The sequence below is a fragment of the Myodes glareolus genome, chromosome 14 (genome assembly GCF_982192425.1).
Source record: "Myodes glareolus chromosome 14, mMyoGla1.1, whole genome shotgun sequence".
Taxonomy (NCBI): domain Eukaryota; kingdom Metazoa; phylum Chordata; class Mammalia; order Rodentia; family Cricetidae; genus Myodes; species Myodes glareolus.
In genome coordinates this window covers 23760751-23788178 of record NC_142039.1, presented here as the reverse complement: position 1 = coordinate 23788178, position 27428 = coordinate 23760751, and the positions used below count along the sequence as shown (strand labels likewise).

At 38.0% G+C, this 27428-nt stretch overlaps 1 protein-coding gene across 1 annotated transcript; it reads right to left on the bottom strand.

Annotated features, from left to right (window-relative positions):
• Nucleotides 1-10940: 10940 nt before the first annotated feature.
• On the bottom strand, nt 10941-26529 carry LOC125417281 (aldo-keto reductase family 1 member C15-like). Its single transcript, XM_048460699.3, has 9 exons — nt 26373-26529; nt 23979-24146; nt 21039-21155; nt 20085-20162; nt 18960-19082; nt 17176-17285; nt 15286-15451; nt 13256-13338; nt 10941-11252 (listed from the first exon to the last, which is right to left on the bottom strand). Exons 1-9 carry the CDS (start codon nt 26457-26459, stop codon nt 11210-11212), a joined length of 975 nt encoding a protein of 324 aa, XP_048316656.3. The 5' UTR covers nt 26460-26529; the 3' UTR covers nt 10941-11209.
• Between the last annotated feature and the right edge of the window lie 899 nt (nt 26530-27428).

The following is a 27428-nucleotide window of genomic DNA, read 5'->3' as shown; positions in this document are numbered from 1 at the left end:
CCAAGTGCTAGAAATACGGGTGAGTGCCGCCAAGCCTGGATCTGCTGTTATTGTAATGGAAATTCTTCATGACTGTTCTCTATACTTTGTTATTGCCTACAGAATTGCTAACTACGTCTGTGTGGGCATATAAACAGGAAACCTTGTGGGATTGAGGGAAGTATCAAAAGGGAACAGCAAGGGATAGTGAGGAACATCAAAAGAGAAACATTGAGACAGATCTTTAGGAAAACACCAAGAGAGCACTGGGAAGAGCATAGGAAGAATAAATCGAACATGTTATAAAAATTTATGTGGGCTATTTTATTTCATTTATCCTCAGAGCTTTTTTAGTCAGTTTTTACCTGCTTTAGCATTCCTTCTGAATCCTGAGAGGCTTAAGGGGGCTGGCACCCCAACATAAACATTAATAGATAAATTCAAGGAACTCTGGAGAGTCAATTGGCTAACACTCTCTCCATTTTTTTGATCCACCAGCCCCAGAAATTCCCTTTTCTGTCTTCTTGCCCCTCTCTATAAGGCTACCTCTGAAGCAGAATTAATAAAAACTCAGAGAAAGAAATTGGGGTTCAATCTGAAGGTCATAAAAGCAAAACAGTCAGCCACTGGCTCTTCTCTCTTCCTCAGTCTGAAGTGACAATCATACCTCCAAGAATCTCAGAATGAGGCTGAGTCTGAGAACTGTCTCCTCCTATTTTATAATTTTTTCTAGTTCTGGAATTAAAGGCATGCACCACTGCGACTAAAGTCACGAACTGCCCTGTTTCTCTAATAACTAGTGTAGCTACTGGGATTAAAAGTGTGTGTTATCATTGCCTGGTCTATGAGACTGAGCAGTGGGGCTGTTTTACCTGAAGATAAGACTTCAGGTAAGCTTTATTTATGAAATGCCACTACATTTAAGGTCAACATAAGAGCCAGTGGCTGGTTGTTTTGCTTTTCTGATCTTCAGATTGAACCCCAATTTGTATCTCTGAGGTTTTTTGTTTGTTTGTTTGTTTGTTTTGTTTTGTTTTGTTTTCGGGTTTTTTTTTTTTGCATGCTTCACTCTTCAGTCCTCCAATGACTCCATGACTAATCCCAGTCAGTCAATTGTCAACTTTGTCCTTTGGTTCAAGTGGTTTTATTGGCCATTGGAATAGCCAAGCAAACAATTCTCCTGCAACATACACCTGCCATTTTCAATTGGATATCATTCTTAGACACAAAAGTATGCTTCTGGTGTTGTAGGGTAGCCTCCAGAGAAGATCACTTAGACAGTCTATAGCCATTTGAAAGTCTCTATCCAAGCCAGGTGGAACTACATTCAGGTAATTGGGGCCCAAGTGTAATGCTAAACATTTAGAGTAAATGAGCAAAACAAAACCTATATCCTGTTCAAATCTTGGAGATTTATAAGAAGACAGTTTAACAAAAGCCAAGATAAGTTAGCTGAGACATTGAACTTGAGTTCCTAGAATGGAGCTGCGTAGTTTTCCATTAGGCTTCTCATCAAGGAAGTCAAATTCTAGTTAAACCTCAAATGACCTCAGCAAGCACACAAGATGAAGGACTCTCTGCCCTGTTTCCCTGGCACACTGAACTCTCTTGTTTTGACTTGCATGTTAATTTTGTTATACACATGTCTGCACATGGCCATATTGACATTGAGTCTGTGATCATGATATAAAGGTCTAGGTTTTTGTTGTTGTTGTTGTTGTTGTATAATTATTCCTTTTTAAGAGATGTAAATTAAATAATAATGAAGCAATAATATGAGAAGTATGGGAAAATTCCAGAAGACTGACAACACCTAATGCTGGAAGACTCTCTACAAAAGATGTCCTCATTCATTGGTGGTGGAGGTGCATAATGATTCAGCCACCTTAGAAGATAATTTGATTATATATTTTTAACATAATCCTTTATTGATTCTTTGGGAATTGAACATCATGCACCACAATCCTGCTCACCTACTGGTCCCTCCATGTCCACCCCTCACTCCCCACCAATGGAGCCCCCAAAATTAACTTAAAACAAAACCAAAACAAAAAAATACCTTGCTCCCCCATATTTCCAGTTCCTCTTCTTTCATCCTAGTGACATCAGGAACTGTTGTGTGTCACAAAGTCACCCTTTTGTCTAGTCAGCCCCACCTGCAAAATGTTCATTACAATAAGTCATTAGTCTGATTCAAGGCCTCTGGCACACTATTAATCTATTGATCAATCTATTGATCTTTAAAACTACTCTCACATATCATATTAGATCCTGCAGTTATTGTTCCTCGGGAAGGATGAAGCCCTTCATGAACTTAAGCAGGTCATAGATGGGATGTTAGGATGGGACAACCCAAGGCCCAGAATGTGGGTCTTGGTGGTAACTGAGCTGGTTGGTTCAGACCACTGAGACAGACCCCTCAGGTGAGGGCCAGAGCCAGATGTGCCAGCTCTCCCATACTCCTAGTGAGGGATGGGGTCATTTCTCCCCAGTGCAGGGGTCAGATCTCCCATGGAGAGTAGGATCACTCTTGTTGCTGTATCTAACTAGGGACACAGTCAGTTATCCAAGGGCCAGTGAGAGGTGGGGCAGCTCAGCACAGCCATCGGAATTCCTGAGTGCAGAGGCCAGCTTTGTAGTCCAAAGCTGATCTTTAGGTGGCATTTTTCAGCTTAGTGATGTTATCATAGTACTGGAGGAATCATAATTGTGGGGACCCATCCTCTTTTGGAGACTTCAAAGGTCACTGTTAGGCATGCTTATAGCTCACTACAGAAAACTGATAGAGACTCAAACCCAAAAACATTTACAAGAAAGTAGATGAAATATTTTTCTAGCATTAGTACTCTATATGACCATTAATATCATGACAAAAAGTTGAAAAAATATATATGTATGTATTTTATTTATAAGGTATATATATGTAAATATAAATTTTGAGATGTAGTTATACTGTAAGAAAAACTGTTCAAGAGTCAAAATAAAGCCAAAAAATTATGACATTAGTGGCAATAAAATAGTCCTTAAATATTTGGTTTTCTTCTGTCCCATATCAGGTGGCTCTTCTGGCATAAGACAGAGATTTTGAATTTTATTTTCATAAGCATGTTTGGGTTTAGAGAAAGAGAGAGTCACACTCTAACCCTAAAGACAGCTTTAGTCTCTAAGTGAATGGGGACTACAAAGAGACCTTTTGCATTAAATGTCTGTAGAAAATAACAGAAACAAATATTTGAGAAGATTTATAAAATTTTATCCTGTTTGAAATGTGAAATACCAATAGGCCAATTTACTCAAATTGGGAATTTTTTTCCTGAATGATTTGTCCTTTTTCTTCAGATTCCTTATTTGTCTGGTGTCTTTGGAATCCTTAGCTGGATATCTTTATTCTCCGGAAAAGACAAAAACAAAACTCTTCCCTGACCCTAATTTTGTGGAAGTTCCATTATAGCAAATTATATCTGATCAAATGAAAAACATTTGTTAGTTTTATAATTAGTTTAGATTGGACTGATTGAATGAAGTTTGTTTAAATATTATCTCTTCTAATCAGGGAATGTTTCTTGTTCAAATCTATTCTTTATCAATTTTGATGGTATCTGTAGCTTTTCTTCTGTGGAAAACAAAAGCAAAAACCTTTCCCTAGTGTAACACATATCCTAGTTTCCATTCTAAGGTCAGTACATCTTTAAAGTATAAGGGCTGATATAATTTCATAGTTTTTTCTACTATCAAATGTCTCTCCACTGCTGTCATTCCTTTCTCATTAGCATTTAGAAAATTCAAAGTTAATAAAGCATAATACAATTACTTCTTGAAATCTTTATCATCCCTTTATGTTTATTTAACATCCTTTAGAGCTTGATTTGATCTTACTAATACTGACTGCCTTGTGGGATTGTTTGGTATACCTGTAATGTGCTTTATATCGTAATAAGCAAAAAACTGTTTCATTTTCTTAGAGACATATGCTGGAGGATTGTATGTCTTAATTTGTACAGGTATACCTATGGTGGTCATAACTTTCAGCAGATGTGTAATTACTGAATCAACCTTTTCCATACTCAAAGCAGATGACCACTGAAAACCTGAATAGGTATCAATGGTGTGGTGTACATATTTTAGTTTTCCAAATTCTGCAAAATGGAACACATTCGCCTGCCAGATTTCACTCCATATAATACCCCATGGGTTATTTTCTGCATGTGGTGGTATTTGGTTGTATAAATAACAAGTTGGACATTTCTTTATAATCTCCTTGGCTTGTTGCCATGTAATGGAAAAGGTTTTTTTAAGCCTTTGATATTGACATGATGTTTTTTATGAAATTCTGAGGCATCCAATACATTTCCAATCAATTATTGATCAGTTTCTTCATTACCTTTTACTAGAGGACCTGGCAGACTCCTATGGGAGTGTATGTGTAATGTATATAGGGTGGTTCCTATTCCTGATTGTATTTTGTAACTGAAAAATAATAAAGTCAATTCTGTATCATCTGGTATAAATTCAGTGGTTTCAATAGACAAAAAACTCTTTCTGCAAATTGTGAATAGATAACTATGTTTAGAGGTTCCTTAAAATCCCAGAGTCCCATGAGGATAGCACACATTCTGACTTTTAGACAGAATCATAGGGGGTTTGATTCACTTTACTTAAATTTTCTGATTTGTAACCTGCCTTTCCTGATTTATTTGCATCAGTATAGAATATAGGAGCTCCAGTTATTGGTGCTTCCCATACAATGTGAGGAAGGATCCGGTTATTTCTCTTTATAAATTGAATTTTCTTGATAATCTCTTTTAAAAAGCTAATGCAGACTCCTTCCAGTATTCACTTTATGCCCATGATTTTTCAATTTTATCTTTACTGAATGATACTACAATTTTTGTTGGGTCTTTTCTTGCATTCAATTTTCCTTTTAAAATGAACTTAGAGACCTTTTCCATATAAGATCTATTATTTTTACTCAGTTTATGTGGTAAAAAGATCAATTCAAAGAAAATATCTTTTTTGCATTAAAATTCTTGAAGGTGCATGTTTGGAGAGTAATATGACAAGAATGCAGTTAAGATTCAGATCTACATGATGCACATGTGCCTTAGTAATTTCTCTTAGACAAAAACCAATTCTTTTGCAGCTTCAGCTCATAATTTCCTGGGACTATTAAAATCCTTGAAACCATCTAAGGTTTTGTTTAAATTAATCAATTCATCAGGTTTTATCCCAATAGTGGGCCAAAAATGGAAATATCTTTTAGCAATCTTAAAAGTCTTTAGTAGTCTATAATTTATCTCTTCTAATCTGCATCTTTTGATGTTTACTTTTTTGTAGAAATTATTTCATAGCCTAAATAACTAATAAAATCTCCTCTTTGTAATTTTTCAGAAGCAATTTGTAATCCTCAAGAAGGCAAAATTTTCTTTACTTTTCAAACATTGTTTCTAAAGTATCTACATTTGAATAAGATAGTAAAATGGCATCCATGTAATGATGAACTATAGATTCAGGAAATTGTTTATATATCATTCCCAGTGGCTTCTCTACAAAACAGATGCACAGGGTGGGCTATTTTACATTCCTTGTGGAAGAATCTTCCATTAATATTTCTCAGTAGGCTGAGAATTATTTTACATTGGCACTGTGAAGGCAAATTATTGTCTCTCATTGTCTTGTAAAGGTATAGTGAAGAAGCAATATTTTAAATCAATAAGTATAAGAGGCCATCCTTTAGGCAATAGAGAAGGAAAAGGAATTCCAGACTATAGAGAACCCATTGCCTAAATCACTTTGTTCAATTCTTAGATCTGTTACAATTCTCCATTTTCCAGATTTCTTTTTAACCACTACCCGGTTTCTCTGGCTAACAAGAATGGTTATTGGGATTAAAGGTGTGCATCACCACTCCCTGGCTGGTTTGGTTGACTATTGTGACTAGCTTTGCACTCTGATCTTTAGGCAAGCTTTATTTATTAAAACACAAATAATATGCCACAGTGTAGACAGATCTACCAGGCCAACTCAATCTGATTGCACAGTTCCAGGCCAGTGACTGACTCTGCCTCAAAAAATATCATTATGTATAGCATCAGGAGAGCAACATTCAAGGTTGATCTCTGACCTCATGCATGTATCCATGTGCATGTGTTTACACTCATAAACATGATCAAGTGCATGCATACACATGTGCACACACACACACAGGGGTATTGTTAAAAAAATAATTTAAAAATTGTTAAAAACAATTTTATATAATAATTTCAAAGTATTTTCAATGAAATTACAAAGGCTATATAATGTCATATTGTTTTCTCTCTCTCCTCTCTCTCTCTTCTTCTATTTTCAAGACAATTATTTTAATTAATATAACCTACTAAAGTTACTCTGCAATGATACCTACATAAACAAGTACGAGTGGCCAGTGACATTGGATGGTAATGTATTCCATTCCAGCCCAAGACTCTTTCATGTAGAATGAATTGTAAAAGGAGAATGAAATAGCCATAGCTAAACAAGTACAAAAGAGACAAGTGTTCATAAAGTCAACACACATAGAAGTCAACTTGATAACAATGTTTAATGAAATGTCCCTTTACTCAGAAAGTCCAAACCTTTGAGTCATGGTCAAAGTTCTCTGTCTGTTGATTCAGAGTTGAAAAAAAAATTCAAGGAGAGATACCAGCATTCTTTCAAAGTTTTGCTTTCACAGTCTGTTGAAAACTAATCTCATGAAAGACTTTCATAAGCAGAACCTTAAAAAAATCTTCTTTGGCTAAAAGATTCATCAAGGTACATTTTCATCTAAGGTTTCATGATGAAGTGGGGTTAGCAGTCATTTCCAATTTGTTTTTTGAACTAAATCATTAATGGAATCTAAAAAGGGAGATATGTTAGAACTTGACCACTATTTTTTTACTTATTGAATTTGCACAGCTTAGCAAGACAGGAATGTCTAGATACAGACTGATACTATACCATTTATTAATTTTATCTGGACATGCATTTGTAAAATTTTCAGGAATAAGACTATATCTCATTAATATTAAGTCTGATTACCCTTCACCCATGTCAGGTAACTCACAACTGTCTACAACTGCAGTTCCATGGAATACCGCACCTTGTTCTAGCCTTGAGGCCTCATACCTGTACCCCCACACAGACATACATACATATATACATATTTAACATGCATACATACATACAAACATAGAAATTAAAACAAATCTTTCAAAAATATAAGCAATGAAGACATTAATTTAAATCTACATGAAACTCAGTGTTTTATTTAATACAAATGAAAGGAAATAATAATGTTCTGAATCAGAAAAACAGTTACATGAACACACTAATGTCACATAGAAATATTTATTGGCATAGTATTTTTTGGTAGTATTTTTATTGTGAAGAAAACATTCTTAAAAATAAAACACACATCATCTCTACTATTTAAATTTGTTTATAGTACCCTTGTGTTCAATGTGGCAGCTGGTGCCTTTAATATCACCATTTTTTTTTTCATTTAAAAGTGAGGTAAGAAAAAATCAGCATTTTAGATATTACTCTTTATGCATAACTTATGTATATGTTCTATAATTTTAAGAAAACTGACTTATGAAGAGGAATATAATCAAGATGAGTTTGCATTTAATGATACATAGATTTGGTTCATATTACCAAAGTTAATAAAAATGAAAATAAGTTATAAAATATTTCTTATTTTTTAATTTTAATTTGTGAATGTGCATGTGAATGTCTCTCTCTCTCTCTCTCTCTCTGTGTGTGTGTGTGTGTGTGTGTGTGTGTGTGTGTGTGTGTGTGTGTTATACATCTGGTGGTCTGAGGAAGACCTGTGAGAGTTGTTATCTCCTTCCACCATGTGGATTCTAGGTCTCAATCAAACTCAAATCATCAAAGTCCCCACACCAATTTCTGGGAATTGTTTTCTCTAATGTAGTCAATCTTCCTAAAATATTTTGTTTTTATGTTCGTCTTTGACAGTTTTCCATTTCAAAATATTTTTTAGCTTATGTGTGAATGTTTTGTCTATATGTATGTCCATGCATCACTTCTCTGGTGCCAGCAGATGCAAAAAGAGGATGTTGGATGCCCCAGAACTGGAGTAATAGGCAGTTCAAAGCACAATGTAGGTGCTGGGACTTGAACCCAACTCTGCTGCAAGAATAACCAGTGCTCTTAACCAATGACGAATCACTCCAGCTCCATGAGGTGTTCCTTTGTTTTACCTGTATATGATGACACATGTAACTGAGTGGAGCACCCTCAGAGGTGATACTGGCACAGCCACCCCTCTCTTGGTGGTGAGGAAAGGCAGGACTTCTTGCTACACTAGCAGTTGCATTGTCCTTGAAATAGATAACAAGATGCACACAACCAAGACTGCTTCATCTAAAGGTAACATGTCTGTGACGATAAATTGAAGCATTACCATTTTTCAGTATGTGCATAGACTGGCATATCTTCTTGATGAATGGGCTGTGCTACATGATTATAGAGGTTCCTCCAAAGCAACTGAGAACCTAGATAACATACTATAACCCCTGAAAGCAACACATTTCGATTGGATTGTTAGCAAGCTATGATGTCAGTTGTGTGGTCCTTGGTCTGGGCAATAAGACAAGTAACTGAGCAGGCAGTCCAGGAAAAAATAAATTTGTATGAATAAGAGAGGATGTCCAATGAGGAAAAGACATGTGGATGAATGGGTTATCTGTACAAACAATGAAAGTGCTGACGCAATATCCTGAGTACACATCTAAGCTGTGATAATGAAAGGAGTGACCCAAGTAGTGGGTAGCATAAGACAGGATTACAGCAGCCTTTAAAACATATCACAAGGTGGTTTCCAACTTGATACATGAGACAAAAGCTTAAGGATTCACTAGTGTCGGGAGAATATAATCACTGCTACTGGTCATGCTTCAATAGCATCATTGTTTGTCAAGGTATTGAAAGTTGCACCCACCCTTAGCTGAGGTGCTATTGATAGCTGACAACTGGTTGGGGAGGGAGAGTCAGTTTTCATTACGTGTGTGGCACCTGGTAAGTGAGTCATGCAGAGTATTTGGGAAGCACAAACTGAACTCCTTTTTAAAATTAAAAATACAAAAGAATACATGAAGTTTGGAAGGGTTGTGGGTGAGTATAGGAAGAGTTAGGGGAAGTGGAGAAGTTAAATATGTTCACAATATATAATATTAATTGTGGGACTCCCAATGAAGAAAATAAAAAGGTATCTTGATTGAGGGAGTTATTATGGGGCTAGCAAAGAAAGACCTGGCACTAGGGAAATTCCCAGGAAGCCACAAAGATGACCTTAGCTGAGACCCTAAGCAATAGAGGAGAGAATACCTGAACTGTCCTTCCCTTGTAATCAGATTGATGACTACCTTATTTGTCATCATAGAATCTTCATCCAGCAGCTGATGAAAACAGATGCAGAGATCCACAACGAAGGAAGGAGTAAAATAGCACCTAATATTCCAACACCACCACAACTATCAATTCTTCCCAATATGGAAGATCTGAGATTTTAATCTTAGTTGCAAATTAATAAAATCGCTTAATATGTTTTGTACATGGCAGTAGAAACTGTGAAACTTCTGGATTAGAGACAAGTGAGAATTTGTTACTCGTGGCAACATCTGTAACCAAATTAAGGTCACTTTTGAGTCAGTTCCTGCTTTTTTAGTTTCCAGAACATGAAATGAAGCAATTCAATAGCACATGAACATTCAGTAAGATGAGTAAAAAGAGGAAAACCTTTGAGTATTGGGAACCCATATTATTTGCAAAAGACAGTAAGCAAGGCTGCCTCTTTGACAAAAAGTTTAGCTGTTTTCTTCATTAGACATGCTTCATATTTCCTTGGAGGAAGCTACTGTATCTATACACTAAGACTGTTCAATATACATACTTCTTGAATAAATGTAGAATGAAGGACAGTCAATCCCTTCACATGTAAAAATAATGTAAGAAATCCTAGGAGGTAGATACTTATATGGTCCTACGCCTCAGCATAGAACACATGTCAATTGTTAGTGCTAGAAGATGTTATGGCAGTTACTTCTAAGTGTGTATCCCCTTAGAAGCTGACCACACCAGTGGAAGTCCACACCTCCAGATATTTTTGGTAGCACAAATTGATCTTGAGAAGTTTTTTGTTTTTGTTTGTTGTTTGTTTGGTTGGTTGGTTGGTTATCTTTTTAAAACACAAAGTTGGATGGGTAGGAAAGGGGAATGTCTCTGGGAAGAGTTGGGTAAATTTGAGCACAATGCATATGAAATTCTCAAAGAACTGACTTTTTAAAAAAAGAAATGCAAAGATCAAAATAAGTAAATAGAAAAACAGAGAAACAGAAAAAGAAGAAAAACAAAAAATAAAACTTCAAAAAGTAAAATTTAAAAGCCTACCGTTTTTTTTTAAGTATTACTTTTTAATTATGTGTATGTCTTGGGGAAAGAGGTAAGTGCACATAAATACATGTGCTCAAATAGACCAAAAGAGGGATTCAGATGTCCTGGAGCTGGAGTTACAGGCAGCTGGGAGGTGCCATGGGTGCTGGGAATCACATTGCTAGAGCAGTTCACACTCTTCCCCTCTGAGCCTTTTCAGTACACCCCCTCCCCATTTCTCACTGAAAGCTTCAAGTCTAATTTTGTTAGCAGCCTACTTCTTCCAGTAGACTTTTATACTCAGAACACTGATATGTAAACTTAGCCTAATTTTTCCTGTTTTTTATAAAACAATGGCTTGGGGGGGGGGATATTCAACAAACTTTTACTATGGAGAAGAAATAGCGCATGCCACTGCCAAACCTGCTTTGATAACTAAGAAATGTGCTAGTAAGACCCTTTACTTCATGTTCCAAAAAGGGCTCTAAAATTCTTGGGTAATGTTCAACAACCTGAACAAAACACATCTTAAAAATTTATGAACCATGTGTAGAAAATGATTTTATTTTTGTAAACAATAATGCAGACCTGAGATTGCGTAAAATCAAGAAAGATAGATCAAATATTTTCTTTTGTTCTCTGCAATTTGTGTATTTTTAATCATCAGGAAAAATAAATGTAATCACTTGAGGTTCATAGTTTTCTGACATTAGACAAGCACCTGGAGGCAGGAATCCTGCTTCTCAACCACTCCACCAAATATAGATACACATTGTCTGGAGGAAGGAGAGTTTCTGTAATGTTTAACAGCTCGTGCTCAATACTCTTCTGAATATGGATAGTAAGGGTGATCCACTGCACTGAAAGAGAAGAAGAAACATGTGTTTGTTCACAAGTCACACTTCTGATAGACAAAATGAGGATAGGCATGATTTGAGAAACTAAAAATACTTCGGTGGACCCTGTCTTGCTAAATGAAATGGAACACACCATTGACTGAGGTTGTGGATTAACTGATTTCATTATTTTTCTAGGAATTTATTATTATTATTATTATTGTGTTGTGTGTCTGTGTGTGTGTGTGCGCGCGCATGCACGCACCAAGACATGCCTGTGGAGATCAAAGGATAGCTTTGTAGAGTCAGTTGTCTTCTTCCACCTTCCAGGGGTTAAACTTGGTAAATGAAAGTCAGGAATGGATATGTTTTAGAACAATAGATGTAGCTTGGAAAAGGACTGGCATAGGAAATACGCCAATGGACACAGAGAAGAGGAAACTGAAAGAGAATTATGTTTTCCCTAGGACTTATTCATATCACCTTTGAGAGTCCATCTTCCACAAAGATTATTCAAAGTACACGTTATACTGCTTTAGTACGAACAAAGTTAGAATAGGCTTGATGCATTGCTATAAGCTCATTTTTATTGAATTCTCTTTTATTTCTTTTGATTTTAATATACATTAATAAGAAAACATTTTCATGTGTCTATTAGTATATCACGAGGCATGGGTAGTCTGCTCTCTGTGTCTAGTGGGCAGGTGAACCCTGAAGACATTTCAGTTTCCTGAAAAGCTGGCACTGGAAACAGAGTACCCACTTCCTTTATTTAAGACCCAAAGTATTTTTGTCTCAAGGTATCCTCCAAGACCCCTTGTCTAGGGTTGGGATGCTCCTCCCTCCCCCGCAAGAAAAAAACTCTGATTTGGAAGGAAGTAAGAAATAAAAAGGCTTAAGAGTGAAAACATTGTGCTTTTGAAAACAGGAAAGTTTCCATAATAAAAAAAACTGCCTGCTATGAGAAAAAAAAATAGCTAGAAGTTGATCCATAGGATCTGCCTCATCTTCCCCCGTGACCTGCATATAATAGAATTTCATATACTGTCCTGTTCTGTGAACTCTGTTCCCACAGCACTTTGTTTGCTCACAAGAAGAGAATGTTTTCCACCAGCCAAAAACTGTCAAGGATAAGATGCATTTCCTCTTCTCAGCTGTACAGCTTAGTGTGCTCAAAGACATTATTGAACAGCCTCCCTGTTTTCCCATTCCCATGGAGCCAAGAGATCTTCTGTGTCCTGAGTACATCGAGTGATAAGAATAGTCTGATTTTTTTAAGAATTTCTCTCTCCCTCCTTTGAACACTGAGCTATCCAGAATAAGGAAAACTACCCAGAAGATTAGTAAGAGCACTTTCGAGCAGCAGAGTCTAGTGTCCTTGATTCTGTTGATTCTTAAATTTGACTTCAATTCCTCACCACCAGTCACTGGTAGATCTCCATTTTCCCAGGTCTCTGCTGGATGCTGTAAGCACCCATTTTGATAATGTTGTCTCTGTCTTCTGGGCTTTGCTCTGCTTGGAAACCTCGCCCTAGGGACTCACTCTTCTCTGCTCAAGACTGTCTAGTAGGAACTATAGCTGATTCTTTCAACTTCTCCAGTTGAATTTTGCTGGATGTTTGTAAGCATCCAGTTTAGTAACACAACCTTTCTGCTGTCATTTGCCCTTTTACCTAGAAGTCTCACTGAGTAAATCCTGTGCTCTGCTCAGGGCCCTCTCTATTGAGAACTCAGGCTGGTTGTTTTAAAGATGCTCTCTCAGTCAGCTTCTGGATATTTTGAGTACACAATTTAATCATGTTTGCTATCTATCTATCTATTTGTTGCTACTTATAATTTTACTATGATTGTTTTATATATATATATATATATATATATGTACATATATATGCAATAATGTCACTCATGCAAAAAGCAAAAGCTTTCCTACATTGGTCATTGCCTGAACTCTATAGAACATCTTCATGGTTCACCTCCATGTTACAAAAAGCAAACTACCTATAATGCAGTCTAAAGGAGTTACTTACAATGACAGTTTCATAAATGGTAAATTTCTGTTGAGGCTATCAATCTCTTTCATGTCCTCTGAGGTCAATTCAAAGTCAAATACCTAGAAAGACATAGTCATAGAAAATAAAAATAATAAATAAATAAATAAGCCATTGAAGTGTCCCTCTACCTGGAAATATAAGGGTGATAGCAACAATGGTGACTTTAAGAGCAGAATTTTATTCACCATTGGCCTCCAGATGGCACAGGTCTCAAAACGTTTGGCTAAATATGGCAGGACCTTCCTTTCCCATTTCTTTCCTACTTTGATCCACTTCACAAAAGAAAGACTCATCAACCCCTAATCTTAAGAAAGGCAGGAAAAAGGAACTCCCAAATTAATTTTCAAATTTAGGCAAAATACTAGAATTAGTCTCACCAAAATTTGTTGAACTTTTTTTCATTTGCCATCCTGGAGTTTGATCCAGCTTTGAATATAACCCCCGCCCCAAGTCACAGAGCATAGTCTAACTCCTCTCAAAGACTTCATTGAGTTGAAGAAAAATCCTCCCCAGATCAATTGTTCAACCATATCACTTAATCATCTCATGTTCTCAAACATTATCTATGTCTATTCTTCTTAGTCAAAAGAACCTTTCTGATCTTATATAAATAATTTATATTTATTCATAATTACGTAAATTTAATATATCAATCTAAAAATTTATCTATTAAAGGTATCTGTGATGGTTAAAGTTAATAGTCAACTTGACAGAATCTAGAACCATCAGTGAGAAGAGTTGTAGGGCATGCCTGTGTAGGATCACCTTGGTTATGCTAATTGATATGAGAAGACCCATCCTGATTGTGGTTAGGATCATTCCCTGAGCAGGGGATCTTGGACTGCACACAGCAGAGACGTGCTGAGCATGCATTCAATCTTCTCTACATTTGACTGTGTAGGCAATGTGACCAGCTCCCTCAGGTTCCTGCCACTATAATTTCCCTGCGATGGTAGACTGTACCCTTGAAGTGTGATTCAGAATATACTCTTTCTTCTTAGAGTTGCTTTTGTCGGGATATTTTATCACAACAATAGGAAAAGAAAACAAGACACTGTCCATCCATCTGTTCACCAGGACCACATCTTAAGAACACATTCTTTAAGTAATATGGCTGCTATGTGGCACGTAATGCTGCTTGCTGAAACTTTGTTCCACCCCTGAGGTCCAGTGGTAGAAGGAGAGAAACAATTCCCACAAGTTATCCTTTGGTCACCCACTGTATGCTGATGAGTGTGCCCTCAAACACAAATACATATGGAAACTAAATAAAAGGGTAAATTTTTAACTTTATGAGATTCTAAACAACAAATGAAAAACCACTGACTGGTGGGAAAGACTAGATAGTGCACGTATGAGAAAGCAGTTAGGGAATAACTTTAATCATTGATTTCTTCATATGGTCAATCTATAAATTTATCTACCTCCTTTTCTGAACAGAAAACACCAATGATTAAAGGGGAAATGGCCATGTATGACATCCCATACCTCAGAAAGCACACCAGTGTATAACTATATAATTGAAAGTTAATGGAGAAACTCAGCAAGAGCCATGTCCAGAACTATGGAAGTGAATGGGGAAAAAAGCAAAAATGTACTAGTATAATCCAGTGGTTCAATCAACCAGCAATCCTATTTGGATTTAACCTCAATCCAACTATTGTCCTTAATACAAACAGGGATTTTTTTTAAAGCAAAGAATATAAAGAGCAAAAATGAAGTATTTAAAGCTCTCTACCATCTGAAAGGACTCCCACAACCAACTGAAGTAATGGCACTGAAATACACCTTGTTAAAAACTTGTGAAAGGCAAAGGCTTGAGTGGAGGAAACCCAGCATTTTACCAAATGCTTTCTCTGCAGCCCTTTTGAGCTGCTGTCTGTAGCACACAAGTGCAGGGTCGGGGGGGCGGGCAATGTATGAGAGCAAATAAATAGCAAGTGTTCCCATGTGAGGGAAATCGCCCCCCAGGTCTCATTCTGGAAAAATGTCTCTGGGCCCTTTACCTCGAAGTTCTCTTTGATTCTCTTCTCATTGAAGCTCTTGGCCAAAACCACCACACCCCTCTGTAGCTGGTAGCGCAGGGCAACCTGGCCTGGACTTCTGTTGTGTTTTTTTGCAATGGTCTTTAAGATAGGTTCCTCCAGAAGGTATGGGCTATTAGCATCGATCCTGAAAAATTACACACACATACTATCACGGAGATGACAAACCTGGAATGTACAGCCCCCTTAACCTATATTCCCAGACCATTAAAAGAAGTAAGTACAATATAGTGTAATTAAAACAGAATTTTGTGAGTATTCATAGAGATTTATTTTTATTGTAGCAATTGCACACAGCTATGTTGCCCATCGGTAGATCAGAAGACAAACACTATGTGGGACAGGTATCCATGCAATAGAATATAACAGAAATATATATACTCCCTTTTATCCTCGAGAGTCTTGCACATAGCTCTTATCTTAATTTAAAATTAAGAATTTCATATTTCTAGAATTTTTCCTTTGATAATTTCAAGCTACGATTAATTAATAATTAAAAGTTTAGAAAGGAAAGGAGAGGAAGGAAGGAAGGAAGGAAGGGAGGAAGGAAGGAAGGAAGGAAGGAAAAAAGTTAGGGGAATTGCTATAAAATTTAATGAACTATAGGTAATTGTGCTGACACAGGCCACAAAAGCATAGACATGTGAATTCCAGATAGGCATGGGAGCATAAGTCTGCAATCCTGCACTTGGGAGAATGAAGCAGGAGGTCCCCACCCATGAGTTTGAAGACAGCCTGCTCTACATAGCAAGATTCTAATTCAATCCATTCCCCTCACCCATAAACACAGAATTTCTATAGAACAGGCAAAACTTCTCTAGAACAAATGAATAGTATAAAATCTAATAGTCTGAGAAGTTGTGAAAAAATGTCTTGGAAGTAATAAGAAGTTAAACAACATATAAAAACTATTTATTATTATTATTGATTAACTTCTGTTTTATTTTGTTTCACTTAAGAAAATCAAGTTTTTACATTAAAGGCTACACTCTATTAAAAGCTCAGGACCAGAGATAATGTCGTTGACAGTCATCAAAATGTCTTCTTTCTCATGCTCTGTCTTAGTTACGGTTTCTAGTGCTATGATAAAGCCTCATGACAAACACAGCCTGGGAAGAAAAGGGCTCATCTCATCTTACACTTCCACATCACAGTCCATCCTCAAAGGAGTTCACAGCAGGAACTGAAGCAGAGGCCATGGGGGAAGGTGGCCTACTGCCTTGTTCAAATCGCCACAGTGGTGGCCCCACCCACAGTGGTCTGGACTCCCACACATTAATTATTAATAAAGGCAATACCTCACAGATTTGCAAATAGGCCAAACTTATTGAGCATTTTTTTAGTTATAATTTTCTCTTACCAGATAAGTCTAGGCTTGTGTCAAGTTGACAAAAGGAAAAAAAGTCAACCATTCCAGGCATATACATATCTGCTGTTTCTGTATCTACAGGTAGAAATTAGAATTTACTGATAAACATATGAGAAGTACTATTGTCTTAAGCAAATGGAATTTTTACCATATCAATGTACATACAACTATATGTTCATGACTTCAAATGCATATATTCATTGGAAAATCTCTTATGACATGTTAGGTACGTTGGCTAGGACACATGCAATCTAATTTCTATAAACTGTGTCTTAAAATCCTTTTTACAACTATGCCTATCAGTGCAGCAACAGCAAAGAATAAAAGACTACTAATGAGCTTCACGTTCAACCATAGTGGATAGAAACTGGGGCATTGTTGTACTTGTTTCTTTGTGGTTGAACTTTTCCACAGAGTTAAAAGTTAATGTTGTCAACATGGAATTATTGACATAAGGAAATAAAGTCCAAAAGTCACTTTACCAGTTTGGATCTCTGTGGGATCCTAGGGCACTGTAAGCAACAAGAACAATGTCTTTGGACTTGCAGAACTCCAGGAGTTTGCTCTGGTTGAGATATGGGTGACATTCTACCTGTAAATTTCCAAAACAAAACGGTGTTAGAGTGTATAAGCCAACAAAGTCATGTAGATTTTAAAAGTGCCTTAAGGGCACATCTACTTCTATCCTGACTTAAGTACAATGTGTTTCAAATTTTCCCAGAAATACTTTCTTCTGTCCTTTAATTAGCACTTTAAGATTAAAATCTCCCATTTCCAACTTGCAGTCTCTGTCAGTTTCTATAGAATGAAGCTATAGCCTGTTAGAGCAATGACTGAGCATACCTATGTGTGAGAAGACTACAAACTGAAGATAAAATCCTTTGCCCCCTAGAGAGGGAAGAAGGGGCAGCCTTGTAGAAGGACCAGCAGACGTTCAGGGGAACAAAGGAGGGGAGAAAGATGGATGGGGAAATGTCTTGCCTTTTAACCTTCAGGGACTCACATGACCTTGGTCTTCTGTTATCAAGCCTTTTGCTCTGATCCTCAATGTATAAGAAACTCAAAAGTAACCTACCAAACTATCACAGTGATCAGTGAGTGACTAGTTTCCCCTAAAGTGGGGAACTTTAACAGGATAAATGGTTTGATTTCTGTCATAAACAGATCAAAGGAGAAAGAGAGTGAGAGTGAGAACAGAGAACAGGGAGAAGGGAAGTGGAGGAGGAAGGATGGAAAGGGGATATGAATGCAAGAGAGCGAACCCCTGATTTCAAGAAAAACTTATAGACATACCACCCAGTAGCAATGTATAGACTGTAGCCCTCCCTACTTTGAACTAATTTGCTCTTAAAAAAGAAAAGCACTATGTAACTGCTAGGCGTAGTGACAAACACTTAGCTATTGGGGGGGCTAAGGCAGGAAGACTAAGATTTCAAGGCCAACCTGAGCATTCAGAGATTCTACCTCAAAAGAATTTGTTAAAGACCACAAGCTAAAACTCAGTATAGGAGCATTTGCCTACTGTGTGTGAGGCCTTTGCTTCAATCCCAAGTACCAAGGAAATGAACAGGCATGATCATACTTTAACACTCAAGATATTTAGTGATACCAATCATTGCTAAATATATGTGTTTTTTAACAGTATTCTAGAGTTGTTAATTTTTTAACCATATATTTTTAAAATATGGTCTAAAAATTGCATAATGCCTGCCTCAAAATACTTCAAGTAGTATGTATATGACAAATTTGTAGAGAAGAGAAATTATTGCTGGAGCGTGTTGATGGGCGTACGTGAAGGAAGTTGTTCTCACACAATTCTCAGTGCATTTGTAGCTCTAAATTCTGCAAAGGTTAAAAGACTTTGAAAATTATTAAAAAGCATTTTCCATCTAAATTTAGGAAAGAAACCACCACAAATTATCTAGGGTGCCACAAGAACAATACAGCAGCAAGATACTTAGCTGTGCTTCATTTCAATCACGTTTTTGTTTTTAAGGTTTTATATGATTTCCAGCACAGCACACATTGTGAGTGTTACTGAGCAGTGATATTCCTTCTAAGAGTTGTGATTTTAGTCAAACTGCCTTCCCCTGCCTTCTTCTTCCCCAGTCTAGTCAACCTGGGCCATAACTGAAATTTCCTGTCTCAGTGAAAATAGCTATAACCTAAATAGTTGTGTCAAACCAGAGATTTGGGGAGTATCGAGTAAGGAAGAAGTTTGTGAAGAACAGAAGGTAAGGCACGGCCCAGGTGAACTAGAGCTCACCTGATTGCAAACGGGCTTGTACTTTAGCCCTGGTTTGTTCAGAATCAATTCCAGCACTTTGCGGTTAAAATTGGACACCCCGATGGACTTGGTTAAACCTAAGTCTTTACACTTCTCCAGTGCCTGGGGAGGAAGAAAGTATGTAGTTAGTCCTGTTTGTACTCTGCCCTTTGGAGATTCTCCTTGAGGTTATTTGAATACCTAGATAATAATTTCAGTCACTCACATAATTTCAATAACTTATAGAGTTTTGATTACACTTTCAAATCAATTTTGACACTTGAATACAGCCTTGCCTAAGGCACTCACCTGCAATGAACACATATTTGTCTGCTCATTCATTTACATGCACATTGAGAACAGCAAGTACATATAAGTCTCCCCTTAACTGCCCCACCCTCTTCAGTGGCATCTGTTGTGATGCCAGGCTTACAATGTTTCTTCAATAAATGCCATCACAGTCAAAGACAAAAAATTCTAGGATCTTATGCTAGTTAAAAGTGTATTGTTACTTTTTTCCTATAATGTTGAAAAACTACATACGACATAGGGTATATAGTGGCAGGTTTCATTCTCTGGTACAGCTTGCTCTGTGCTAAGGCAGATTATGCTTCTCCAAAGGCGTGTTTATCTGTCCTGGAATAGTGTTGTAACCTCTCTTGACTCCCTTTCAGTTGATCCCCTTTATATGGCTTATATTCTTAAGCGGGATCTATGACACAAAGAAATGCCTACCTCAAATCATTTAGTAAAAATTAAATTTCATCGCTCTCAACTCATACTCTAGAGATGTTATTACAGAAAGACAGACAAGGGACAGTGGTGGTTCTTGTTGTGGTAGTTTATTCTTCCCTCATATATTATATCCCAACCATAGTTCTCCCTTTCGCTACTTCTTCCACTTCCTCTTCCTCATCTCCTCTCTCCCCCACATAAAATCCTCCTTCTGCAGACGTAAGCAGGCCTCCCAGAGATATTAACTGAACATGGCATAGTAAGCTACAATAAGATTAGTCATTATGATATGCTTTGAGTTTGTTAATTATTGAAGCAAAATCCATTTCTTCTAATTCTTTATTAATTGGTTCCTCTTGTCACACAGTGCTTACTGTCTGCAGTGCATACCTCCCATGTGTCACGGATGTCCACATTGTCTAACATAATTTTTCCACTGGCATCCTTCGGCATAAGATCCCCTCCGGGCTAGAATAAAGAGAGAAAAGAAAAGTTAGCAAAGCTTTCTCTAATAGTCAATTTCAAGTGGTTAATGAGCTTACTCGTCCAACACTCAGGAGACTAAGTTAGTCACTCTATGTGTGTGTGTGTGTGTGTGTGTGTGTGTGTGTGAGAGAGAGAGAGAGAGAGAGAGAGAGAGAGAGAGAGAGAGAGAGAGAATGCACAATTCATATTTTCTTTAAACAGAGACTTTGGAGAAGAAAAGCTGAAATTATCTAAAAGACTATACAAGAATATCTCCCCCCCTTGATTGCCATCACCTTTCTCATGGGGACCCCAATGAAGCTCTAAATCTCACCAACTATGATGGCTCTTCCTGTTGGAATTTCCATGTCCCAGTGACAGAATAATGTAAAGGATGGGACTTTCACTATTAATCATGAGCTTTTGCTCCACTTTATGATGACTCAATTCTGAGTTAAAGAGTCTTTCTGATGTGATCAGCAAACATATACCATGATAACAAAATGAAACCAAGAGGCCCAAAGGAGCCCAAGCCCAACTGCCCATTACCCAAATTCAGATCTCTGTGTCCTAGAGTGAGAGACAGATATAGGCGAGAACATGCCCTGAGGAGATGGAGACTGCCCCTGGAGTCTCAGAAGTCTCCACAACCTGGGGCACTCTGATGGATAGAAGACAGTGAAGTCCTTGAACTTGAACCCTCCTGAAGACTGAGGATGAGCATTTTAAGAAGTCTTACCTGTTGGCTCTCTCACCTGTCTTAATCATTTCACCGTTCTGTTCATCTCAGATCGATGTATCTCTCAAAGCAAGAGCCCAGAAAAATCTCATTGGCCTGACATAATACAATAGCCTAGGGCATAAAAATCCAAAACTGACCTTCATAGCAATCGGTGAATGAATAATGCAGAGATCTACATAATCCAGCCCAAGTTTCTTCAGCGATCCTTCCAGGCACTGACGAACCAACTCTGGTCTATGGAAAGTATTCCAGATCTACAGTTTCCAAACAAAAGTACACATTGCTTACACATTGCAGTGAAATGATTGAGACTTGCTATGGTAGTCTCAGCTAAGCTAAGAACATCGGGGGCTAAGTTTATATATATATATATATATATATATATATATATATATATATATATACATATATATATATACACATATGTATGTATATATATATATATGTATGTATATATTGATCATGATTTCCCCACACCCAACTTTTCCCAGATCCTCTGCAGGACCTTACCCAATTTTGTGCTGTTCATCATAGATCACATCCTTAATAGAATAGTCTGATTTACTTGAGTGTTGACAATGTGAGGAGAATGAGCAGAATTTAGAAAATGACCAACTTAAATGTTTCAGACCTAGACGTTTTGGTCTCAAAAGAGCACAGAAATGGTAAGCTGAGAGTGGGTCAAACAGAAAGAAGCAGCAGATGAATAGCAAAGCACTAAATCTGAGGGCTGACAAACACTTAATAGAAATTAACTGGGGAGTCCCATTGAGGTAGCCAGATGAAACTTCCCAGTTAAAAGTCCATTCTGGGACGGAAATAAAAAACACTATCCTGAGTGAGATAACCCAGACCCAAAAAGATGAATATGGTATGTATTCACTCATTTGTGGACTCCAGTTATAAACCAAGGACATTAAGCCTATAGTTCACAAGCCCAGAGAAGCCAAATAACAAGGTGAACCCAAAGAAAAACATATATAGATCCTCCTGGAAATTGGAAGCAAACAAGATTGCCAGGCAAAAGTTGTGAGCATGGGGGTGGGGGTAGGGGTGGGGTTGGGGTTGGGGGAAGGTGAGAGGGGGAGAGAGAAGGGAAAGACTGGGGAGAGTTTGGGGAAGTGGGAGGGTGGAGATGGAGGAAGGGTAGATATAAGAGCAGGGAAGAAGATACCTACAGTAAGGGATCCATTTTAGGGTTGGCAAGAGACTTAGCTCTAGAGGGCATCCCAGGTGTCCACGGGGATGTCCCCAGCTAGGTCCTTGGACAGCAGAGGAGAGGGTGCCTGAACTGTCCTTGCCCCACTATCACACTGATGATTTTCTCGAATATCACCATAGAATCTTCGTCTGGTGATGGTTGGAGATAGAGACAGAGACCTTCATCAGAGCAACGAACTGAGTTCCCAAGGTACAGTTGAAAGGCAGAAGGAGGAAGAAGACGAGCAAGGAAGTTAGGACCCCGAGGGGTTGGCCCACCAACTGAGTGTGCCTGTTCTAGTGGGAGCTCACCAAATCCAGCTGGACTGGGACTGAATGAGCATGTGATCAAACCGGACTCTCTGACTGTGGCTGACAATGGGGGTTGACTGAGAAGCCATTGATAAAGGCACTGGGACTTGTTTTTATGGCATGTTCTGGCTTTTTGGGACCCTAGTCTATATGGATGCACAACTCCCTAGGCCTGGATGTAGGGAGGAGGGCCTTGAACTTCCCACAGGGCAGGGTTCCCTACCCTCTCTCAAGCAGGGAGGGAGAGGGAGGAGAGCATGTAGGGGAGTGGGAGGGGATTGGGAGGAGGGAAGAAAGTGTAAATCTTTGAATGGAAAAATTAAAAAAAAGAAAAAAGAAAGAAAAGACAAAATCCACATCTTCTGCCCTAACCCATGTAGCAGGAGGCAGAGTTTAAATCATTTCTCTAGGCTGTTTTGGGATTGGGCATCAGTGCATTTATCTGAAACCAGAAGAAAGCACAGAGGCTGGAGAGCCATCACAAGAGATCTCCTCTGTTTGCTAAGAGAACATCTATATCATGAAGTTTCTGTCTTTGGAAGACATATCAGTAACTGGGGATCAGAAACAACAGTTTAAAGGTCACTTTGAGGTAACTTTGTGATAGTTGTGCAGTTTGTGTTTCTGAACACATATAATCAGAGGTAACTGAGTAACATTGGTCAAGATCACATTTTCCTTGCTAAGTTTTCTGTGGTCTTTGATTAAAAGTTGACTATTTCTGAAAAAAAAAGTCCATCCTGGGTAGAGCGATGTATCCCCTTGGGTAAGGTTTTCAAGTAACTGAAAAAACAGCAGTAAAATAGACAAAGGATTTACTGTTCTTAGCAAATCCAGAACCAATTCTAGGAGATCCCATCTAAAAACAAGCTGTCACCGGTGTAAACATGAGTAGGAGACATCTGTAGAGACCTCAGCTCAGATGGAATCACACCGGAAGGCTGCCTTTCCCCCTGAGGAAACGTTACAAATATCAGTCCATTCAGTGAAGTTTTCAGAAGAGGATTTTCCCTTTTGTAAACAATATTCTCAACCTCACTTGGGAATCCACTGAAGAATTAGTTACTCGGGGCCCAGAGAGCTCAGATTATCCAACAGAACTGCTTCTTTACTTTGTATCTAGACAATGTCTGATATTCAGAGATACTGAGTATCTGTATCCCAAATTTATGATACTTTGGGAACAAAACAAGACTTTATTTTTTAATTTTTTATTCATAGTTTGTGTGTGTGTGTGTGTGTGTGTGTGTGTGAGAGAGAGAGAGAGAGAGAGAGAGAGAGAGAGACCATCAGTGCATATATATGGGTACCACACATGTAGAAACAGGATATCAGGAATCATTTCTCTTCTACCATGTACTTACCAGGAATAGAAGGTTATCAGGCATGGCAGCCTGCATCTTTTTCTACTGAGTCATTCTGTTGGCCCTGTTCTCTATTTGTCTATAATGTGTCTTTGCAATAAAGCCATGATTCAATCTGAGACCCAGGGGGTGGTGTCTCCTTCCCCAGTAACGTATCTGTGCTGGCAGTGGCTTCCAGCCATTCTGGCCACAAGTGCTCACCTTGGTGGTGTAGAATATATCCTCTCTCTTCACAGTTCCATCAGCGATCTTGTCTCTGATGGCCTGCCCAACTTCTTCTTCATTTTGGTAGTAGTATGCAGCATCTATGTGACGGAAACCTATATCAATGGCTATTTTGGTGGCCTCAGTAGCCTTGCTCTTGGGAACCTATGAAACAAGAGTAGGAAAAGTCAGAGATGTGACCAACTCAGGAAAAAACGATTTATTTCTCCATAGCATTTTCCAGAGTTGCTGTCAGCCCCATGGTTGATCTTGTTTGATGATGCAAACATTGATAAAAGTTTTGCAATATATCTGGAAACAAAGACTAAGAAATAAAACTAAATCTCAACAAAATGAAATTAGTGATGTGGGACCATATGAAGCATACAGATGCAAGTTTCATTCAATAAAAATCAGTTGGAAGGAACTAGCTAGCAGGAAAGCTGCATACTGGGAGAAAAATTCTAAGGTACTCAGTAGATAGGACAGGTGTACAAACACATAGGTATGTTTTAGGTGTGGTAACACCTAAAAAGTAGTTCCTATTACCCATAATTCTTGGTTTCTACTCAAAAAGTTTCTTTGCTCAAAATTCTTTTATTCCCTTTATTTTTCAGGTCCTTGCTTTTAGCATTTACTGACTGCTGCCTTCTAGCCCAACACTATGTTAGACTCTAGAATACTAGGTATTTTTTCCCATGAACAAAAGGACTGGTTTCCCTTCTTTCATGAGGTTTCCAGAAAAGTGTGAAAGACAGTCATAGCACAAGAAAGTATGAGAAGTAGATAGGGTAGCCCACACCTACAATCCTAGCACTTGGGAGATGGAGAAGCAAGATCAGAAGCTCAAGGTTATTCTTATCTACAAAGTGAATTCAACACCAGCCTGGAATTCATGAGATTTAGTTTTAAAAATAATTCCTATCATCATCTTAACAGCTTTTTATCTTTGCTTCAAATATTTCCATTTTGTTGTGAAAGCCACACAGTCACCAAAGCCTCCATTACCTATAACTAGAGTTAGACACTTTCAGTTCACAAAAATGATCTGTTGGATGGCTACATAATGTATTTAGTAAGAAGTGTGATCCCATCCCCATTGCTACTTTATATCTTGCAAGTCTTCAGTACTAACTTATAAATGGAATGATTGTGAATTCTCAGAGATATTTTTAAAAAGTTTGACTTGCATTCTAAATGTTTATCTTTATGCCCATAGATTAGTGCATCTTTTGGTCTTCATCAACAAAGCTTCTTTTTGCCATAAGCAATAACTAATACTAGGACCCACAACTATTTGTGTCCAGAAAACAGTTGTTCATGGAGAGCTCACCCATAATTGGGACTTCCATAGCTCACCCTTTCTTCAAGAGGCTCAGGGAACATCATGAAAGAGGAGGAAAAAGAATGTAAGAATCAGAGATCATGAAACTGGAAACTGCTATATAACAGTGTCTTCTGGATGGGATAGAACTGCTTGCATTCATGAGTTGACAGCAGCTGTTATCAATCCAGTCTACACTGCAGCACAGACAGAGGGTGGAGTCTACACTGCAGCACGGACAGAGGGTGGGTTGACAAGGACTCACCATCCAGCTAAACTCCTACTGACAGTTAATGGCTTCTGGGAAATTGAAAACCCGTTTACTTCAGGCGTGTGGCTGCAAGCAGAGCAGCCATGTTCTAGTGAATGGCCTCGTAATCAAGTGCATATAGTCAGTATTATTTTACTTATTTGGTTATTTAAAAGAGAGAGAGAGAAGAAGAAGAAATGAAGTGGGGAAAGAGAAGTGAGAGTCTGAAAGGAGTTGGAGGTTTGGAATAAGTGGTGCATGTGAACAAAATACATTGCATACCTGTATCAAATTTTAAAACCTGTTCAAATAGTTGAAAATCTCTAACAAATACATCTTCTTCCAAAAAAAAAACCTCAAAGAAAACTGTAGTCCAGTGTTCCCACTGCTAGCCATTTTCTCCCGTATGCACTGCCCATAGGAATTTCTAACCAAGAGTAGAATACAGGAGAAGCCTGAGCTTTGGGTGATAAGAATTTAAAAATTACTAAGAACACTTCCATCAAGGATTCATTATACTTATATATGCAAGTACTTAAAATATATAGCAAGCACTGGGATTTGTCAGGAAACAATGTTAATAACAATAATGACAGATAATCCGCCTACAAAATCCTTAACCTCCAAATCTACAGACCTAACATTTTGGCACCCCACCACATACCAATACGCATCCCCAAGCACAGACAGAAGTAAATTGTAAATATGGAAAGGGAAGCCCAGGTGAACCATCCACCAGGTGCAGGTCTCCTGCCCTCTGAACACACTTCCAGGATAGCTGATATATAATGCTTTAGTTCCCGAGAGGCCCACTTACTCCATCCGAAGCAAACGTGCCAAGTCCAAGCACTGGCATCAAGTTTCCATCATTCAGCTTCACTGAACGACTATGTTTGAGATCCATGATGTCCACAGCCCAACAAGTCTGAGCCTTGTCTTTTGTTCCTTACTAACCTCAGCTGAAGCGAAAGCAAAGCTCCAGCACTATTTATTTCTGTCGAGATGGGTGGGGCCAAGATTGCAAAGGCTCTAAAAGAAAGCTCATGTTGAAACACTACAACTGGTATTCCAGTAGCGCTATAATTTATCTTGTTAAATAATAATCCATTCCCACCACTTGGCAGGATCAAAATTTGGCCTGTTTTTATTAATCCTTTTATTGTGTCTTCTCCCTGCATTTTATCAGATATAAATTTAATGAGTATATACTTTGTCTTTTCTTTGGTTTAACTATTAAACAGAAATAAGGTTAACAATCTATGAAAATGCTTGGCACTAATATAAGGCAGACCATAGACTAGTAGTGGCCAAGGAAGGAAAGACTCATCCCAGACACAAAGCAAAACTGAGCAGTCAAGTTACATCCATTCTGACTATTGATAGAATGGTATTTGCATCCTTTCTTATGGTGATTTATAATGTTCTTTTTATGTGAACAAGAAGCCATCACATAAGATGGATGTAGAGTTGATGCCTAGATAGCTTCTATTTTTCTCTTTTCAACTTGGAGGTTAGAAAAAAATTAACCAGATGAAGCAAAGAACCAGAGACACTCTATGTCCTATGAGAAATTCCTGATAAATGGCTAAACGGTGGAAAGGAGTGGATCCCAGTGAAATCGCACCAATAACCAGGAGACACATGCCATGCTGAAGCGTTGTCCTATGTCATAGCCGTATAGGAAGGGATCAGGTGAGCAGAGGCTCCTGCCACAGTCAGTCCCTGGAAAATGCAGAGTCAGGGGCTGTCAGCAACATTCGGAATTTTACTTAGTCATATAGCTGTACAGAAGTTGAAAACCCGCTGAATGCTGATAAGTCTCTCGTCATTTTCAACTACATTCTAGGTGCCCCTTCTTGTCACTGCTTCCTTG

What these genes read in the sequence shown, in the direction of transcription:
- LOC125417281 (XM_048460699.3), bottom strand. Translation starts at nt 26,459, where the DNA reads ATGGATCTCAAACATAGTCGTTCAGTGAAGCTGAATGATGGAAACTTG. An exon ending in ATATATTCTACACCACCAAG is followed by an intron (nt 21,156 to 23,978) that starts GTGAGCACTTGT and finishes TGGAAACTGTAG; the next exon opens with ATCTGGAATACTTTCCATAG. An exon ending in TCCCACAGAGATCCAAACTG is followed by an intron (nt 15,452 to 17,175) that starts GTAAAGTGACTT and finishes GTAATTTTTCAG; the next exon opens with GATCGATGCTAATAGCCCAT.